This window comes from Hyla sarda, chromosome 4 (assembly GCF_029499605.1).
Source record: "Hyla sarda isolate aHylSar1 chromosome 4, aHylSar1.hap1, whole genome shotgun sequence".
Taxonomy (NCBI): Eukaryota; Metazoa; Chordata; class Amphibia; order Anura; family Hylidae; genus Hyla; species Hyla sarda.
Window position 1 is genome coordinate 384,667,940 of NC_079192.1, and position 20,730 is coordinate 384,688,669.

General features: G+C 43.0%; 1 protein-coding gene across 3 annotated transcripts in view; it reads left to right on the forward strand.

Annotated features, from left to right (window-relative positions):
• Positions 1 to 20,730, forward strand: part of LTC4S (leukotriene C4 synthase) — a 92,486-nt gene that overhangs the window by 17,822 nt on the left and 53,934 nt on the right. For 2 of the 3 annotated variants that reach the window (XM_056517021.1, XM_056517023.1), the window contains one exon: positions 19,719 to 19,860. The exons of the other annotated variant lie outside the window; for it this stretch is intronic. In XM_056517021.1, coding sequence (XP_056372996.1) covers positions 19,803 to 19,860 — 58 coding nt within the window. In that variant the 5' untranslated portion in view covers positions 19,719 to 19,802. The remainder of the gene's footprint in view (positions 1 to 19,718; positions 19,861 to 20,730) is intronic. 3 annotated transcript variants of the gene reach the window in all.

Sequence of the window (20,730 nt, forward strand, 5' to 3'; positions counted from 1 at the left end):
TGTGGGGTGGCATTTCTTTGGGGAGGCCGCACAGCCCTCCATTTTCTTGCCAGGGGTAGACTGACTGAATCCAATTGAGCACATCTGGGACATCATGTCTCACTCCATCCACCAAAGACACATTCCACCACAGACTGTCCAGGAGTTGGCAGATGCTTTAGTCCAGGTCTAGGAGGATATCCCTTAGGAGACCACTACCTCATCAGGAGCATGCCCAGCATTGTAGGGAGGTCATACGGGCACGTGGAGGCCACACACACTACTGAGCCTCATTTTAACTTGTTTTTAAGGACATTACATCAAAGTTGGATCAGCCTGTAGTGTGGTTTCCCACTTTGATTTTGAGTGTGACTCCATATCCAGACCTCCATGGGTTGATAAATTTGATTTCCATTGATAATTTTTGTGTGATTTTGTTGTCAGCACATTCAACTATATAAAGACGAAAGTATTTCATACGATTAGTTCATTCATTCAGATCTAAGATGTGTTATCTTAGTGTTCCCTTTATTTTTTTGAGCAGTGTATGTAAATCACTATGTCATGCAGACGCTTTACATGTCTTTTATATGTGTCTAACTTCTGTATTTGGCTCACAAATCCTTCTGTACTGCTGCTCACTCATTGTTACGTTCATTGCTTAAGAAGGAGCGTGTCTGGAGAAAACACTGAGCCTGCCCTCACTCACCATGCATTCACTTTCTTCATGAGTTGGAGAGATGAGGGTTATTGATTCACTGGGTTTGGGATATGTAAGCAGAAAGGAAATAAAAAACAGCAAAATAGCAAAGCTGGCATTACACTAAGCACTGAACTGTTGCTGTTGTTGATGATGATGATGACGACAAACACTGAACTGCTGCTGTTGATGATGATGAGAAGCAAAGGGATTACATTTAGGATGCAGCACTGTGTATCTGCAGTAAGAAAACTCTTGATCTATCTTTTAGGTGCAGTGTAGATCATTTGGAGGAGGCAAAAAAGCTTTCAGTTTGCAGGTACACATCACTCTCTCTCTCTCTTTTGCACATAATACTATCTAGGCCCCACCCTCACCTCCTGTGTTCCAAATTGGCCTCTTTGTTGCTAGATATGGAATTTACCTAACAGCAGGCAATGGACAACAGATTGCAGAGAAGTGAGACACCTGGTGGCTAAGCCCACTCTTGGGTAAGAAGTTATTTTTGCTAAATTACGGGATATAAAATTATGTTTCAAATCACTGGACTATCAAATTAAGGGAAGTTTTTGAAATTACACTGACCATTTAAGGATTTAATATGGTACCTTGAATAAGTGAAAAGTAATCCTCTTTTTTCCTTCTGGAGAGCTATATTGCATACGGTTGTAAGAATGTATGCGCCAGCTTGGCAGACTCTTCAAGGAGAAACTCTATCACCCTCAGTTCTATTTATTTAATTTAGAAAGAATAGTTTGCCAGCCTCTCCCTGGGTGAATACTAAGATAGAACAGCATAAAGTGTAGCAGCAGAAAATAAGTTGGCAGGTTCATAGAATGACATCATTTTATGAATTAATCCATACTATTATGTTTGTTAATATATAGTTATTTTGTCATATTGTGCTTCAACTGTGATAGTTGACATTGGGATTTCAGAACAGTGAGGACGTTTTGGGCAGCCTAATAGTATGGGAGTGCCAATAGGCTGCCAGCCAGCAGGATGCCCTGCACTTCACAGTGTGACTGGCACCTTATAAAAGTCTTTAATGTGCAATTGTATTACCATTCAGCCACCACCTCCTAAGTAATAGGTAAGTGGATGTTCATCAGTATTTTGCTTCTGTTCTACCTCCCTCATATACCATTGGGACTTTGTGATGTCCAGGGTGACAGAGTTTATGCCATTCTTACTGAAATGTAATTTTTTATACTTCACCAGGAATTTTCCTTTAAATACGTATCTCTCTTTGGTAATACTATGCAAATGCAAAAGTCTGTGGCTGCAACTTGGATATGCAGTATACTCCCATATTAAAGGGGAACTCCGGTGGTAAACTTTTTCTAAATCATATGATATCGCTGGCCTAACCTTCGCTGTGATCCCCTTCCTGGTGCCAGGGGCCAACGCATCACACTGCAGCTCAGTTTGCCACAATGTACAGTATTGGGCCCCAGCATCAGGTTGAAGAGCAATACGTCACATTTCAAAAAAAAGTACACCACCTGAGTACCCATTTAACTCAATGGCTTACATTTACTAAGCAATTTACTCCAGTTATTTATGTAAACTGTGCCTGCAAGCTCTAGAATGGTGCCCCGTCTCCTTTGTTTTGAATGGACTAGTGCATTTGCTGCTCCAGTCATTGTCCATGGAGCTGCCACCAAAGATAGCTGAATATAGTACTCCACTCTATCCGGCAGCTCAATAGAATTGAATGGAGCGGTAAGGCACATATCGACCTGTTGTTAAACCCCCATCCCCTCGCGATCTTACAATTATCTCCTATCCTGTGGATAAGGGATAAGTAAAAGGGTTACTCTGGCAGAAAAAAAGTGTTTTCAAGTCAACTGGTGCTTATCAGCTGTTGTGTGCTTCAGTGGAAGCAGGAACTGTCGAGACAAGGAGAGGTTTGCTGTGGGGATTTACTCATGCTCTGGACAGTTCCTGACATCGACAGAGGTGGTAGCAAAGAGCACTGTGTCGGACTGGAAAGAACTGCACAAGTTCCTCTGGAGCATACAGCAGCTAATTGGTACTGGAAGGCTTAAGATTTTTAAAAATAAGTAATTTACAAATCTGTATAACATTGTGGCACCAGTTAATTTAAGAAGCTTTTTTTTCCTCTGGAGTACCCCTTTAATTTAATTCGGAAAACTCCTTTAGTCAAATTTGTTAAAAAGAAAGTCTGATGGGGCAAGCTGTGCCTAATGTCGTGGCACCCTGACTGCTGAGCCTTCTTAGACTTGCTCAGTCAGATTTCTTGCCACCTTCCCCCCTCCCTCTTGTGTAACTGAGGTCATCCATTTAACACCCAATTCTTTAAATTCCATTTGATCCATCACCCCCTCTTACCCCGAGAGTTATTCTGTTAATGATGGGATTCAGACTGCGGACTCCTCAGTGTCTTAAGCATCTTTTGACAAGGCAGTCCGACTCATTCGCCCTTTCGTCTCCTCCCGCTTCACCCAGATTGTTACCACCTGTTAGGTTGCACCTTTGACGGGGATATTTCTATAATGCCTTCCTTCCAATGGAGTGTTCTATTTTGTGCCACTATTATGAGCTTTTGGCTCCTTTTTAGAGTGGGTGGTGCGTTATCAAACAGGCTAATTGGCCGTCACGCATTATCTGGATGATTTTTGTTTGTGGGCCCTGCTGATTCTTTGCAGTGTTGTTTTTTGCTGGAAACATTTCACTTCTTTGCAGATCGTTTCGGTGTCCCCTTGTCCACAGAGAAGACAGTGGCCCCTCGTTCTACCTGTCCTTTTTTGGGCAGATTGACCCGTTGGCTATGGTTTGCCTTCTTCCCTCAGACAAGGTTGAGAAGCTGTTGGGTTTGATAGATTTTTTCAAATTTTCTCGCAAGGTTACATTGCTTCAGTTGCAGTCTCTTTTAGATTTGCTCAATTTTGCTTGTCGCATAATGCCTATGGGCAGGGTTTTTTCCCGCAGATTGTCGCTCGCCATGGAGGGTGCCAATTTTTACAGTTCTATAATGGGCGCACTTGCTACCAGCGGTCGGTCACTACTAATGGCAAATTGGCTCTGTTCACGGATGCGGTGGGTTCACTGGTGTGCTGAGCGTTGGCCTGAATCTTGGCTGACTTCAGGTTTGTGCAAGAATTTGGTCCTGCTGGAGCTTTTTCCCATCGACGCTGCGGCTGTGATCTGGGGAGCGGATTTTGCTGATCATAGGCTATATTTTGTTTTAGGTCTGACAACCTCAGTGTTGTGCAGGCCATTAATGGACTTTCTACTTTAAGAACCCCCCACAGTTCTTAACTTGCTGCAGCACCTCGTGCTCCACTGTTTGCATTTTAATATCTGGTTTAGGGGCCCAGCATGTGCCCGGCGTTGACAATAATGTGGCTGATGCTCTTTCCCAGATCCTTTGACAAGATTTCCGCAGCCTTTTTCCTCAGGGGGACCTGGAAGGGATGCCTGTGCCAATCCATTCTGTGGGACCTTGTGGGGAGGTGTTGATGCTGGTGGGTTCTAAGCAAGTGGATGCGGTGGTCTCTGATTGGTTGGAGGTGACCCTAGATTATCTGCTGTGATTGCGCCAACGTGGGGTTTCCAGTACGTTAGCTGCACTGGGGTTATCGGGTATAGCCTGTAATTTACAGCTGCTTGGTTGGGCTGACGTGACTAAATTTTTTATTGTTCGTCAGGCTATCAAAGTTTGGTCCCACGAGTGCGCCAGCCATGACAGTAGACGGCCTGAGTCTGCCACCCGTTTCGTTTGTCCATCCGGTTTTGAGTCTATTTTACTTTCGGATGCATTTATATTCTTTATTTTTTCAGGGCTTTGAGAATTAGCGAGCTTTTACCGCCGTCCAAAGCCAAGCCGGGTGGTTTGCAAACCGATGAGGTTTTCATTGGCAACAGTTTTGTGCACCTGGCTGCTTCTTTATGTGGTCCCCGGTGAAGCCAGCTTGGTTCGGCTGGCTTCGGCATATCTTGGCGTGCATCCAGTAGGTACACATTTTTTGTTGCACAAAACCGTTTTTTAAAGCAGTTCCAGTTTTTTCCCATCTTTCGACACCTTTTAGGAGTTCGGGACTCACTCTTTTCATATTGGCACTGCTACTGAGGGTTCCAGGGCGGACCTACCTGAGTCAAAGGTGCAGAGAAAAGGCTGGTGCTGTTGGCTTTTCATGCCTTGGCGGAGTTCCTTACAATGATGATCTGGACCACTTGCCAGCATTCTTTCCTGAGCTCCTCATCTTATGGTCGGAGATCTTTCCACATGTATGTGGCGAGGGGCCCGGGATATGGGCCCAGTCGAAAGGGCAAAACATACCGTCAATGTCTGTAAGTCTCATTATGTCAGGCTTCATTCAGTCTGGGGTAGTCCCCCCCCCTTGGGTCCGTACCTCTCTCTCCCACTGGTTCCCGGTAGTCTTGCACTGCCCTCGCTCATGTTTTGTTGTTTATAATATGGTTTTATTTGTTATGTTGCTGTATTTTCTTACAAGCCGGCGGTTACCAAATGAGAAAGAGGTGTCCGGTCCAGAGATGCACCTCCTCACCCGAGTCGGTGAGGCAGTACCACATGACCATGACCGCTGTTAGTTAAATGCCTTAAAGTGTCCTGTGTATTTATTCAGGGGAGGGGGGGGGGGGGGGAGTGAACGGGGTCAGTAATGGGGATATAGTCTCAGCAGTCTGAAAGTGGATCTAATTTTGGTGGAAAAACATTGCTATTTGCTTATCTAATAGACAAATGTACCCCAGTTATCAGATGGGCACATTTTAATAAATCTGGAACAAATCCAATTCCAACTATCTTTTCCCACAGCTATACGATACACCAGTCTTACAACATGCTAGCCTGTAATACTGTCATTTTGTAAGAATGTAGCTTCTATTTGAAGCTTAAATGTCTCCCTTCCCTTCTGCTAAAACTCAGCTTTGTGATTATGTTATTCACTGTGGCTGGACAGGATTTCCTGACTTTAATATGTTAATGGAGGTTTTCCTATGGATCCAACAGACTGTGGATTGTCCACTCAACAATGTTTATGATCAAATCAGAAAACCCAAAATAACAGGGAACAGTTATAGATTGGCCAGCTGGTACTTGTAGTTATACAGGCAGAGGTTAGGGTCACTGCAGCTATAGGGTAGTGGCTTGATTCTAAGCACTTTCCACGCAACAACTTTGTCAAGGGGGGTGGTGGGAACAGTTTTTGACCATGGGGCAGTCCTATGTGTGTTCTGTCTTGTGCATGTGTTGGACTGCCTGTGGTGTTGGTGCAAATAATGGCATCCAGACACTCTTGTGAACTTGTGATAAAACTGCTTATTTACTAAAGTAGATCTCTCTACTAGCAGAAAACAGGACAGGTTCTTTTTCAAAAGAAAGGATATGCAAAGCAGCTCTCACACCACTTTTTCCAAATGGATTTCCCTTAAAGGCAGTGTTTTACTCCAACTATGAGTCTTGGAAACTGATTGGGAATATATACCAAACCAGATATCTCTCCAGAAGGAACATATACCCATCTGCAGACGGTTGTCTTCGAAGGCACATTAGTAGAGGTTTACAGTGCAAAGTTTGCTTCTTTTTTTTTGGGGGGGGGGGGGGGGGGGGGGGAGATGTGGTTTTGTGTCCTTGTAAGCTGAAAACAGATCTCTTAAGGTGGATAGGATTAAATTCACTCCTCTAGCAGATAGAGTTAAAGGGGTACTCCGCCCCTAGACATCTTATCCCCTATCCAAAGGATAGGGGATAAGATGTCAGATCGCAGCGGTCCCGCTGCTGGGGATCCCCGGGATCCCCGCTGCGGCACCCCGCTATCATTACAGCACAGAGCGAGTTCGCTCTGTGCGTAATGACGGGCGATACAGGGGACGGAGCAGTGTGATATCATGGCTCCGCCCCTCGTGACATCACGGCCCATCCCCTTAATACAAGTCTATGGGAGGGGGCGTGATGACCGCCACGCCCCCTCCCATAGACTTGTATTGAAAGAGGCGGGCTGTGATGTCACGAGGGGCGGAGCCGTGACGTAACGATGCTCCGGCCCCTGTATTGCCAGTCATTACGTGCAGAGCGAACTCGCTCTGTGCTGTAATGATAGCGCAGTGCCGCAGCGGAGATCCCGGGGCTCCCCAGCAGCGGGACCGCGGCGATCTGACATCTTATCCCCTATCCTTATGATAGGGGATAAGATGTCTAGGGGCAGAATTTAATTATGGAAACAGTCCAAATATTGCGTAACTTAAGGAGGGACCTTAACAGGCTCCCCATGGTAGCAGATTGGAAGAAACTTATGGTTTTGTACTACAGTACCCTATTGCAGGGTGTAGGGCAGCAGGACTCATGATGTGGAAGTTGTACTGATTCTTACCAAGAGACCAGTATTTGCAGGACCAGGAGGGAACATGGTCAATTCATTCCTTTCTGGATTTGGATGATTCTCTCCCTCTCAGGGACGGATATAAAGTAGTAGTTTCTGCGTGTTGTAGTGCTAAGCACAATGCCATGAAGATTCCACTGTGCTTGTCCCAGGCAGGATACTTACGTAGCTGATTATTTTAAAGTACTAGCTTCTGGTGGAGACATGAAACTAGAACCAGGACTAACTAAGCTTAAAGGGGTACTCCAGTGGTAAAATGTTTTTTTTTTTTTTAAATCTACTGGTGCCAAAAAGTTAAACAGATTTGTAAATCACTTCTATTTAAATCTTAATCCTTCCAGTACTTATCAGCTGCTGTATACTACAGAGGACATTGTACAGTTCTTTTCTGTCTGACCACAGTACTCTCTGCTATCCCTATAGCAAACCTCTCCTGCTCTAGACAGTTCCTAACACGGTCAGAAGTGTCAGCAGAGAGCACTGTGGTCAGACAGAAAAGAACTATACAACATCCTCTGGAGCATACAGGAGCTGATAACTACTGGAAGGATTAAGATTTTTAAATAGAAGTAGTTTACAAATGGATGTAACTTTTTTTTTTTTCACCAGTTGATTTAAATAAATTGTTTCCCACTGGAGTACTCCTTTAAACTTTACTTGTGGTCTGTCTGGGCCATGCCATACTACACCTCCTTCTCCTTCCCTGACCAAGGCTGGACTTAATGGTTTGTTCCTGCCCTTTGGTAGCGAGGTCTGGACTATCTGGCTTCACCCCAATGCTTCTAGTTGCTTCTGGGAGAAACCTGTGTGATGAGAAAACTAAAGAGATTTTCAGGAGAAAAAAAAAAATATATTTTTAAATGTACTGGAGCCATAAATTTATACAAATGTGGAAATTACCTCTACTATAAAAAAAACTCAATCCTTCCAGTACTTAACAGCTGCTGTATGCCGTGGAGCAAGTCCTGTAGGAGGAGATCCACTGTAAAGGTAGCCGGAGGGCTAACCTCTCTTCCTGTCCCAGCCACGGCTCTGTAATTGATAGAGGCTGCCTGGAGCAGGCTTTATCAATCAAGCGCAGATTATACAGATCATTGCAGTTCTATGGGGGTAATGAAATAGCACAGGGGGTACTTTCTCTAAAAGCTCTCCAAGAAAAACAATCGCTGAATAAAAGTGCACACCACTAAGTATATGATTATATAAATTAATAAGTACTTTATTCAATATCAAAGATACATATACATGATTTGATCACAAAGAAGACAGTTAAAAACAGTAAAAATGCTCTCTAAGAGTCACAACACAATCTTGGAGCAGGGCCATGAACCCCCACTCCCAAGGAAGTGGCCCCGTCCTGCTTCACAGTATAGTAAATACGTATATCAGGCCCCCAATTCTACGGTGTGATAATACCAACAGTAAATATGTTCAAATTGTAATGGTTCAATACTGCACATACATAATCATAATAGATAAAGCCCAGCCACAGAAAAAATATGTATTAATATAAGCATCATTGCACACAAACCACAGTAGCCTATCGGGAGAGCCAGCGGTACAGATGGTAGAGTAGGAACGGGGCCACGAGAACCCCGTGCGTTCCGTCGCAAGCGACTTCCTCAGGGGGTTCTAAAAGCTGTGACATAATGTTTGCGGGATCAGGCGGAAGTGGAACAGACACCTTGCGGGAGCGGGGGGTAATGGTCAGAAATCCAGCGGGAGTTCTTATCCTGCTATCGGCTGCAGGCAAAACCACACCCACACATGATGACCAATAGATGCGGGATCTCGCCTCAACATTGGTAACATCATGCAGCTATTGGACATGGTGCGGGGGTGGGGTTTTGCCCACATGCAATGATCGGGGCAAGCACTGGCTCCTCTAGTCGCGAACAGCTCTGCATTCACAAGTTATTGTCCACCTCTCCACTGATTACTCCCACTGGGGGGTACAATGCATTAGGATAGAGATGGATCTGTATATAAAGTGGCCAAGTACTTATAAATTATATCACAAATGTTTTTTTTACTGTACCGAATAGAAAGTAGAGAAGGTACCGTCTTCTCTCTGTAATTATATCTAGGGGCAGAAGTTCTTTTGGATGCCATAGAGAGTAAGTGTGTGTGGGGGGGAAACCAGAGAATTGGAAGGAAACCCGCACATACATAGGGAGAACATACAAACTCCATGTTGTGCTGAGTTTGGTTGGCATTAATTCCTGGATCCAGTGCTGCAAAGCAAAGATGCTCACCCCAGGGCCTCCATGTATTCCTGCATATCCTATAATATGCAGTTAATATACCCTATTATATAAATGTAGTAGGGATTAATGATATAGTACAGTTGAAACTAGAAGTTTACATACACTACAGTATATAAAAACACACATATGCATGTTTTTCTCACATCTTTCATCTGACATAAAATCAGAATAAACCTTATTGTTTTAGCTCAATTAGGATTACCAAAATATTTATATTTGCCAAATGCCAGAATAATGAGCGCATTTTTAAAGGCATTTGTATTACCTTCTGCAAAAGTCAAAAGTTTACATACACTAGGATTACTATGCCTGTCTATGGTGTTGACAGTGGGAGCGCTCTCCCCCTGTTCTCCAACGGCGGCGGCGCGATACGATCTCGGTTCGCCGTTGGTTGCTATGTCAGCAGGAGGTCAGATCATGACCTCCTGTCTGCCTGCTACGGAAGCCTGTTAGATCCAGCCAGAGGCTGGATCGCACAGGCTGTAGGGTGTGCAGCTCATCAGGTCATACTGTGCTGCACTACAAATGTATTCCAGCATAGTATAACCTGTAAAAAGTGTAAAAAATAAAATAAAAAGTTCTTCAATAAAAGTAGTGTAAAAAAAAAATAAAAAAGCTCCTTTCCCAATAAAAGCTCTGTATTATCACCAAAAAAGATCAAAAACACAAATCATATACATAATTGGTATTGCCATCTCTGTAATGACGTGTACTATAAAACTATAATGTAAATTATCCCGCACGGTGAACGGCGTAAAAAAAAAAAAAAAAAAAGCGCAAAATTTGCCAATTTACCTACAAATAGCGGAATAAAAAAGATGAAAAGGTAGCACATAGCACAAAAATTATACCAATAAAAAGTACAACTCATCCCGCTAAAAATAAGCCCTTACTCAATGGTGTCGGACGAAAAATAAAATAGTTACAACTGTTGGAAAATGAATGGCAGAAAAAGAATTTTGCTCAGAAAAGGAAAAAGAACATAGAAAGCTATATAAAATGGGTATCGCCATAATCGTACTGACCCACAGAATAAATATAACATCACTTTTACCACACAGTGTACTCTATATAAAATAAAAAAAGGAAGAAATTTTCCAGTTTTTCACAATATTTTGAAGTTTTTAACAAAAAATGCTGCATGTGTCAACAAAAATGCACCACTTATATACAAAATGTCACGAAAAAAAATATCTCAGAATTGCTCTGCTCAAAAAAAGCGTTCTGAAGATATTACCATTCAAAGAGCCTGGTAATTAAGGTAAAAAGTGGGTCCATCCTTAAGGGGTTAAACAATTTGGGACAGACCATATGATGATTTCATGTCTTTTGAAGCTTCTGATGGGTTTATTGGCAACATCTGAGTTAATTAGAGATACACCTGTGGATGTATTTTAAAGGAGTTATCAAGGAATAGAAAAACACAGCTACTTTCTTTCAAAAACAGCTCTCCGTCTTTCTCCAGGTTAGATGTGGTTCTGCAGCTCAGTGCCATTGAAGTAAATGGAGCCAAGTTGTAAAACCACATCCAAGCTGTAGACAGACGGGGAGCTGTTTTTGAACGAAATTAGCTGTGTTTTTCTATTCCAGGATAACCCCTTTAATACACAATAGAAACCTTGCTTCTGTGTCTAACATGATTGGAAAGTCTAAAGAAATCAGCCAAGATATCAAGAAGAGAATTGTGGACTTGCACAAGTCTGGGTCATCCTTGGGTGCAATTTCCAGATACCTGCAGGCTTCTCGTTCATCTGTACAAACAATTATATGCAAGTATAAACAAGATGGGAATGTCCAGCCATCATATCGCTCAGGAAGGAGACGTGCATGAACGTGCTTTGGTCCGACATGTGCATATCTACCCAAGAACAAAAGCAAAAGACCTTGTAAAGATGCTGGCAGAAGCTGGCAAGATTGTGTCATTATCCAGAGTGAAACGAGTCCTGTATCAACATGTGCTGGCAGCACTGACTGCTTCAGCTGCCACCGGATAGCCATTTGATGTGCCCCATGTGCCCCACTGAATGATACTTACATGTCCCCGTCGCTCCGGTCCGTCATTTTGCCGCTCCACTGCAGCCGCTGCCCTGCACCCTCGTTCTCTGTCACCGTCATCACGTCGCCGTTCACGCTGCCCCGTCGTCCAATAGGGGCAGTGTGAGCGGCAACGTGATGACGGCAACAGAGAGTGACTGTGCAGGGCAGCGGCAGCAGTGGAGTGGCAAAATGACAGACCGGAGTGGCGAACTGACAGACTGGAGTGGTGGGGACATGTGAGTATAATCTATGGTACGAATTCCTCAACTTATGTTGGTTTCAACAAACGATGGTCCGCCTGGAAGCAAATTGTATGTTGAGGAACCACTGTACTGAAGCAACATCTCAAGACATTAGCCAGGAAGTTAAAGCTTGGGTGTAAATGGGTCTTCCAAATGGACAAAGCATACTGTCAAACTGGTTACAAAGACGGCTTAAGCATAACAAAGTCAATGTTTTGGAGTGGCCATAACAAAGCCCTGCTCTCAATACTTTTGAACATGTATGGACAAAGCTGAAAAGACAGGTGCGAGCAAGGTGACTTACTAACATGGCTCAGATACACCAGTTCTGTCAGGAGGAATGGGCCTACCAGCTGTTGTGAGAAGTATATTTAAAAGACTGTGGTGAGCCACTGGGGTGTGATGTGAGGTGTAGGGGCAGATGGTGTTGCCCAGGGCTAGATGGTGTTAACCCCTTAGTGTTTGGGACGCCAGGGCATGGTTTGCCTATGCAACCACCCAAAGGTAATCCCATTACTCCTAGGTTAGGCAGGGGTAAATAATAGTCCCAGGCCAGGTTAAGGTTAACGGTAGCTTTACTGAAGTTGACAAGGTCTAACAGTCTTTACAGGGTAGTAAGGGTCCCAGAGAGGTGACCAGTAACACAAGGGACTTCGCAGCTTGCTGGGACTTGCAGTGACTTGACAGATTCTAGCACAGCCACGCTGACTATAAGTGACTTGAGTTCAGTGACGTTGCGTCCAGGGTGTGGGGGGTGCGGCCCGCACCGGGTGACACCATCCTGATGGGGTGACACCAGGTACGCCCCCGGTCCTCACTTGCGCTGTCTCTGTACTAGTGAGCCCCCCCCCGTCATCACTTGCGCTGTCTCTGTAATAGAACCCCCCCCGGCCTCACTTGCGCTGTCTCCGTACTAGTAGTACCCCCGTCACCTGCACAGTGAACCGGCCTACGCCCCCACATCTTCTGTTGCGCCGGCCCGACGTCACTCCGCAGGGCCGTGCAGGAGGATGTGATGTCACTCGCAGAGCGCCCGGAGAGAAGGAGCGCTGCGCTGGATGGGTGAGTGTGTCTGTCTCACTCTATCTCGGTTTGTGTGTCTCTGTGTGTGTGTGACTCTGTGTGTGTGACTGTGTGTGTGTGACTGTGTGTGTGTGTGACTCTGTGTGTGTGTGACTCTCTGACTCTCTGTGTGTGTGACTCTCTGTCTGTGCGACTCTCTGTCTGTGTGTGTGACTGTGTGTGACTCTGTGTGTGTGAATGTGTGTGTGTGTGACTCTCTGTCTGTGAGTGTGTGTTTGTGTGTGTGTGTGTGTCGGTCTGTCGCTATCTCTGTGTGTGGCTCTCTGTCTGTGTATGACTCTATGTCTGTGTGTGACTCTGTGTGTGTGACTGCGTGTGACTGTGTGTGTGTGTGTGTGACTGCGTGTGACTGTGTGTGTGTGTGACTGTGTGTGACTCTGTCTGTGAGTGTGTGTCTCTCTGACTGTGTGTGTGTGTCTCTCTCTCTCTATCTATCTGTGTGTGTGTTTTTTTTGTGTGGGGGGAGGGGAGGTTTGTTTGAACCAGCGATCTAATGTGGGGAGACTTTGACCTATTGTGGGGAACATGCAAGGGAACCTGCGGCCTAATGGGGGGAAACTACTACCAAATGTGGGGAATCTATGCTACCTAATGTGGGGAAACTGCTACCTAATGTTGGAAAACTGCTACCTAATGTGCGAAAGCTGCTACATAATGTGGGAAAACTGCTACATAATGTTTGAAAACTGCTACCTAATGTGGGGAATCTGTGCTACCTAATGTGTGGAATCTGTGCTACCTAATGTGTGGAATCTGTGCTACCTAATGTGGGGGATCTTTGCTACCTAATGTGGGGAAATTACTACCTAATGTGGGGTAACTGGTACCAAATGTGGGGAATCTATGCTACCTAATGTGGGGAAACTGCTACCTACCTAATGTAGGGGAACTGCTACCTACCTTAAGTGGGGGAACTGCTGCCTACCTAATGCTCCCCCCCTGGCAGTAGCACCCTTGTCATCCACCAGCAACCCCCCCCAGCAGCAGCACCTCCATCAGCAGATCCTGATGGTGGATGATGGGGGTGCTCCTGCCAGGAGGAGTATCCTGCCGATGGATGATGGGGGTGATACTGCCAGGGGGGATGGCAAGTAGCACCCTCATCATCCTCCAGCAACACCCCCCCAGTACTAGCACCCCCATCATCCACCAGCAACACCACCAGATTTATATTCAGAGGGTAAATTATGTGGCAAATTTATATTCAGATGGTACAGTATGTGGCAGATTTATATTCAGAGGGCGCAGTTTGTGGTAGTATTATATTCAATGGGCGCAGTGGGTGGTAGTATTATATTCAGAGGGTACAGTGTGTGGCGGTATTATATTCAGAGGGCACAGTATGTGGCAGATTTATATTCAGAGTGTACAGTATGTGTTGGTATTATATTCAGAGTATACAGTGTGTGGTAGTATTATATTCAGTGGGTATGGTGTATGGAAGGTTTATAATCAGAGAGTATAGTGTATAGTAGTATTATATTTTGAGGATACAGTGTCTGGCAGGTTTATAATAATACTTGTTTTCATATAGAGGATGAGAATGCGCTGACATAGTGAGGAGCCATCTATAATAATTTATTTTCTGTCTGACCACAGTGCTCTGTGCTTTTTCTATCATGATACAACATTTACATCTCATTTTTCCACAAGGGATGGTACCATTATCCTGTCCTACACGATTAGATGTAACAAAACGATTGTTCTTCAGACCATCACTAGGGGCCACCAGATTTCGCAGATTTTGTGATCTGCGGAATGTGACACCTGGGTGGTCAGACAAAATATCTTTAAGAATCGGATCACCTTTTAATATGTACCAATATTTATTAAGTATTGTTTTTATCTTGGGTGCTGCGCAATTAAAATTGGTGACAAAATTGTGACTATAATTCTTATTGGATTTTTTACTATTTTTACATTTATTAATTGTAAGATTTATAATTTCTTTCTCAATGTTATTCGCAACAGTTTTATTTTTACATTTATCAATTGTAAGATTTATAATTTCTTTCTCAATGTTATTCGCAACAGTTTTATCAATTATCAAGTCCTCTTGTCGTTGTACCTTGTCATGATAGAAAAAGGTGACAATTTTGTTTGTAATATTTCGAAAAATGTCTTTCGGATTAAGGGAACGCATGATTGCGAAAGCAGCTATGCGGTTTACCTTTTATCTTGTATTTGCGGTTTGCAGTATGTGGGCCGCACCGTTCAGACGGTGCGGTCCCGCATGAATAAACATCGGTCCAATGTGGGAAGGCAATTCATGCTACACAGTGTCTCACGACATATATGTCAAATCCATTCAGGGAATTTTGACTGTCTAAAATTAAAAATCATTGAAGTTATACCATCCATTATAAAAAATCGTTTCCAAAGGTTAATTAATAGAGAATCATACTGGATTTTTTCACTTGGTTCCCTTTTCCCTGGTGGTTTAAATGAGATGATTGAGAACGCTGTGTAACTTGACTTGCCCTCTATTATCATATTATAAATACATTACAAATATATTGATATATTATATGTTTTTTTATATATTTTATACTTTATTTATATTTAGATCTAATTTCTTTTAGTTAGTTATGTGATATATATAATTTTTTATTTCACTAGTTTCTATGTGTGTGTTTTATGTGCTCCTGCCTATTGCTTTTATTCCAGCAATGTGCGGGTTAACTGTTGTGTATAAATACCTTATGTGTCTCTACCCTCAACATGCCTGATGAAGCTGGTTATCCAGCGAAACGCGTTGCATGCTGGGTAAATAAACCATTTAACCTTTGAAGTCTTGTGCGCTGCCTCTATCCTGGGCTGTTCCTTGGAGGGATCCGTCTAAGTGCTGGACAGTTCCTAACATGGACAGACAGAGCACTGTGGACAGACTGGAAAGAACTACACAACTTCCTGTGGAGAATACAGCAGCTTATCAGTACTGTAAGGATTAAGATTTTAAACAGAAGTAATTTTAAAATCTGCTTAATTCTGGGAGCTGTATATTTAAATGGTGAAAACTTCTTTAACACTTTCCTATTCTGTGGCAACTGGTATATCTGATTATTATACTGGGATTTCTCACAATGCGCTACAACAGTGGTGTCTGTCACAACAGGCTAAAAACTTACTGGGGGGGGGGGGGTATGGGGTGACACCATTTTCTACCGCACCGGGTGACACCAACCCTAGCAACGCCACTGCTTGAGTTGACTAAAGATATTGATGGCAGACAAAAATGACTTGACATACATATCTGTGGCTGCAATTTAGGCATGAGGCCTCCAGATGTACTGGGCACTGGCACTGAGACATCTGGACTAGACTTGACCTCAGCAGAAAGTGAAACACCAGATAGAGATTGTAGTACCCCCCCCCCCTCTTATAAAGGGGGCTGAGCAAGGAGCAACTGCAGGTCACCTGGTGCTCTCTGGGTAACAAAACATATGACTTGAACATGTGACAACCCTTATCATGTGACTAACAATCACGTGACCACATGAAAGGTCCTTTACCCTTAATATATAACTTATACACATTATGGGGGAACACTGCAGGTGATCCCTGAGGACATACAGGGACTCAACCAGACAGGAATGTAGGAGCATATCCCATACTGGGACATCACACGACTGACCCAAGTCATACAGTTTAAGGGCAATGCTACCAAATACTAATGAAATGTACAGTCATGGCCGTAAATGTTGGCACCCCTGAAATTTTTCAAGAAAATTAAATATTTCACACAGAAAAGGATTGCAGTAACACATGTTTTGCTATACATGTGTTTATTCCCTTTGCGTGTATTGGAACTAAATGAAAAAAGGGAGGAAAAATGCTAATTGGACATAATGTCACACCAAACTCCAAAAATTGGCTGGACAAAATTATTGGCACCCTTAACTTAATATTTGGTTGCACAGCCTATGGAAAAAATAACTGAAATCAGTCGCTTCCTATAACCATCAATAAGCTTCTTACACCTCTCAGCCGGAATGTTGGACCACTCTTCCTTTGCAAACTGCTCCAGGTCTCTCTTATTGGAAGGGCACCTTTTCCCAACAGCAATTTTAAGATCTCTCCACAAATGTTCAATGGGATTTTGATGTGGACTCATTGCTGCCACTTCAGAACTCTCCAGCACTTTGTTGCCATCCATTTCTGGGTGCTTTTTGATGTATGTTTGGGGTCTTTGTCCTGCTGGAAGACCCAAGATCTCGGATGCAAACCCAGCTTGCTGACGCTGGGCTGTACAGTGTGACCCAAAATCCATTGGTAATAGTCAGATTTCATGATGCCTTGCACACATTCAAGGCACCCAGTGCCAGAGGCATCAAAACAACCCCAAAAACATAATTGAACCTCCACCATAGATACTGTGTTCTTTTCTTTGTACGCCTCATTCTGTTTTCGGTAAACAGTAGAATGATGTGCTTTACCAAAAAGCTCTATCTTGGTCTCATCTGTCCACAAGACGTTTTCCCAGAAGGATTTTGGCTTACTCAAGTTTATTTTTGCTTTTTTATATCTCCGTGTCAGCAGTGGGGTCCTCCTGCCTTTTCTGCCATAGCGTTTCATTTCATTTAAATGTCGATGGATAGTTCGCGCTGACACTGATGCTCCCTGAGCCTGCAGGACTGCTTGAATATCTTTGGAACTTGTTTGAGGCTGCTTATTCACCATCCGGACTATCCTGCATTGATACCTTTCATCAATTTTTCTCTTCCGTCCACGCCCAGGGAGATTAGCTACAGTGCCATGGGTTGCAAACGTCTTGTTTATGTTGCACACTTTGGACAAAGGCAAATCTACAGTAGATCTCTGGAGATGGACTTGTAACCTTGAGATTGTTGATATTTTTCAACAATTTTGGTTCTCAAGTCCTCAGACAGTTCTCTTCTCCTCTTTCTGTTGTCCATGCTTAGTGTGGCACACACAGACACACAATGCAAAGACTAAGTGAACTTCTCTCCTTTGTATCTGCTTTCAGGTGTGATTTTTTATATTGCCCACACCTGTTACTTGCTCCAGGTGAGTTTAAAGGAGCATCACATGCTTGAAAAAATCTTATTTTTCCACAATTTTGAAAGGGTGCCAATAATTTTGTCCAGAGTAATACACATATGTAGGGCTAAACTGACTGCACGCCAACTATGTTAAATCACAGCATGTGAGTTGAAATTCAAGACATAACTCACGGTTTCATTGGTAAAATACTTCTGGCTTTAATTCCTTTTTTTCATATTGCACAACGGCTTGTCTCGCAGGACCTTTATAACAGCATTTTAGCAGCAGAAAATAGCAGCATTTTCTGTAGTTTCATTAGTCATGGCACAACGTTTCAGGGGCGGACCCTCTTATTCATGTGCATTGACTGCTTGTAATTAGCAAAGCTTCTCATAGTATCAAAGTGCACGTATAGCTACAATTCTTATACAGCTAGACAGCATAATGGATCTTACAGAAATACATTAAAATTGCAATGTTCATTCATACCTTTCGGCACTAATGTTTCAAGTTCTGTAACCCAAAAGGTTTCTCTTTGAAGCAAGCGTTTTCGATTAAGATTTTCGTTAGTGTGAACAGTAACCTGTTCTAAAATTTGCCACTGCAATTCTGCTATTTGATGACCTTGTTCTTTAAAATGCTGTGCAACTGTAGTTTCACCGTATTTATTAGATATTATTTCCGACACATCCTGTTCATTTTTTAAAGCTTTTCTTATTGCTGCTTTATGTTCATTGATACGTATTTTAATATTTCTTGATGTTTGTCCTATATAAGGGGAGGGGAGGTTATCCATCATCCCACTAAAGGTCATAAAATTCATGTTAAAGGCTTTTTTACTCGCAATTCTAATAACGTAATTTATTTATTAAAGGGGTTGTGCGCTGCCCTGACTTTCGGAGCTCCGCTCACAGCGTCCGGAAGTTCATTACTCCAAACGCTGTGTGCGGGCTTCCATGTTCGCGGCCGCCGGGCGTGACGTCACGCCCAGCCCCTCGTGACGTCTCGCCCGCCCCCTCGTGACGTCTCGCCCGCCCCCTCAACGACAGTCTATGGGAAGGGGGCGCGACCGCGAACACGGAAGCCCGCACACAGCGCTCGGAGTAACGAACTTCTGGACGCTGTGATCGGAGCTCCGAAAGTCAGGGCAGCGCACAACCCCTTTACAATGTCCTTGCGGCAAGTGTTATATAGAACAAACATCAAGAAATATTAAAATACCTATTAATGAACAGAAAGTAATTAAAAATGCCTTAAAAAATTATCTCGCTCTCTCTCTCATTATTCTAGCATTTGGCAAATATAAATAATTTTGGTAATCCTAATTGACCTAAAACGGGTAAGGTTTATTGTGATTTCATGTCACATAGTGAGAAAAACATGCATACAGTATGTGTCTTTTTATATAGTGTATGTAAACTTCTGGTTTCAACTGTATATATAGTCGGCAACAAAGCAGCAGGAGAAAACATATCCCATTCTGTTGCTTTAGCGTTGATATTTCCTACGTCCTTGCCCTGGTTTACAGGAAGGTCACCTCTTTATTTCCTGGCAAAGAACTGGACTCAGATCTTAATTGTGAGTGATAAGAACATAAGCTATTTCTGCAAGGAGGAAATCCCCTAATTCATATGAGTCCAGGACACTTTCACTTTTATGCCAATTGGCACCATGAATAATAGGATAAGAAGGACAAGCTTTAGGCAGAGGCGTAACATCAAGCCCATGAACCCCGTGAACATTCATAATAGTGTCATCTTTTGTGGCAGACATGCCTTTATCTCTGTAGACCCCATAGTTGTCCCTCTTGTTTAGGTTTGTGGGACATTTTACAATTTTCTCTAACAAATAAGGATTTCATAAATTTAAGAATTTCCAACATGCCTGAGTATCTCTCTCTTTGGCCAATAAAAAGTTTCTGGTTTTCTAATATTGATTCATTTGTCAGCTAAAACATTGCACGGCCAACTTTATAGTTGAACAACCTTTCAAAATCAAGATTCAAGATCCTAATCTTTGTATCACTTATATCTTTTAGTGTGAAGACTGAAAAGGCTTTCAGCGCCAACTCATATCACCTCCTCAGAACACCAACTGTACATCCTTGTGTCTTCGGACCACAATGTTACACAATATAGTCCTGTTGGGTGCAGTCACCTTACTTGGTGTTTTGGAACAAGGTATAATATACAATATTTTTTTCTCCGTATGTTATAGTTGCTCTACACAAAGCCTTTAGTTTTTAGTTTATGCTTTGTTTATGCTTGCAGCTATTATAGCCTTCCTTTTTTCCTCTGGTAGTAAAGCTACCTCCCCTTTTCTGCCCCCTAAATGTATAATCTAATAGTTTACATTAACACCAGATCTATGACTAATATGGCCCTGCCAAAATATACCTAGTTTGCACCTGATTGTCAGGATTTGTTTAATTGATGACCAAAGTTAAGTCTAGCATCTCCAGGTCTCCTTCTCCGCCTAGCAGTCTTTATGCTAGTTAGTTTTTATTCCTGTCGATTATTGTGCAATTTGTGCAGAGAGACACAAATAGCTACTCAAGAATAGTTAACCCCACACCAAGGAGTGCACGGAACTTCAATTCTGTGCTAATGTTATTTAAGAAGAAGGTCCTGGATGACTGGATCTAGATACATTACCACCACTATTACACTATTATCAGAAAGTAATGACATTTCAAATCATGTTGTGTGCAAGGGAGCCACAATCTACTACAATGTTGGTGCAGACATTCTAGTGGAGCAGTAGTTAATCTTCTTAGGGTATGTTTACTTGGCTGGATTTCCGGAATTCCGGAATTTCTGCAGAATTGGAGAAATTCCGTCTTGTGAAAATTGCAGGGGAATTTTGGCAAAATTTCACCATGTGAACATACCCTTACACAGAGGCGCTTAAGCTGAATGATTAAAGCCACTCTAGATGGCACAGTATGTTTGCTGGTTTCTCTCACACTTGAAAATAAAAACAGTTACAGGTAGTGGTAGGCAAATCGATTTTGTTAACAATTTTACAAATAATTCGGATTTATTTAAACT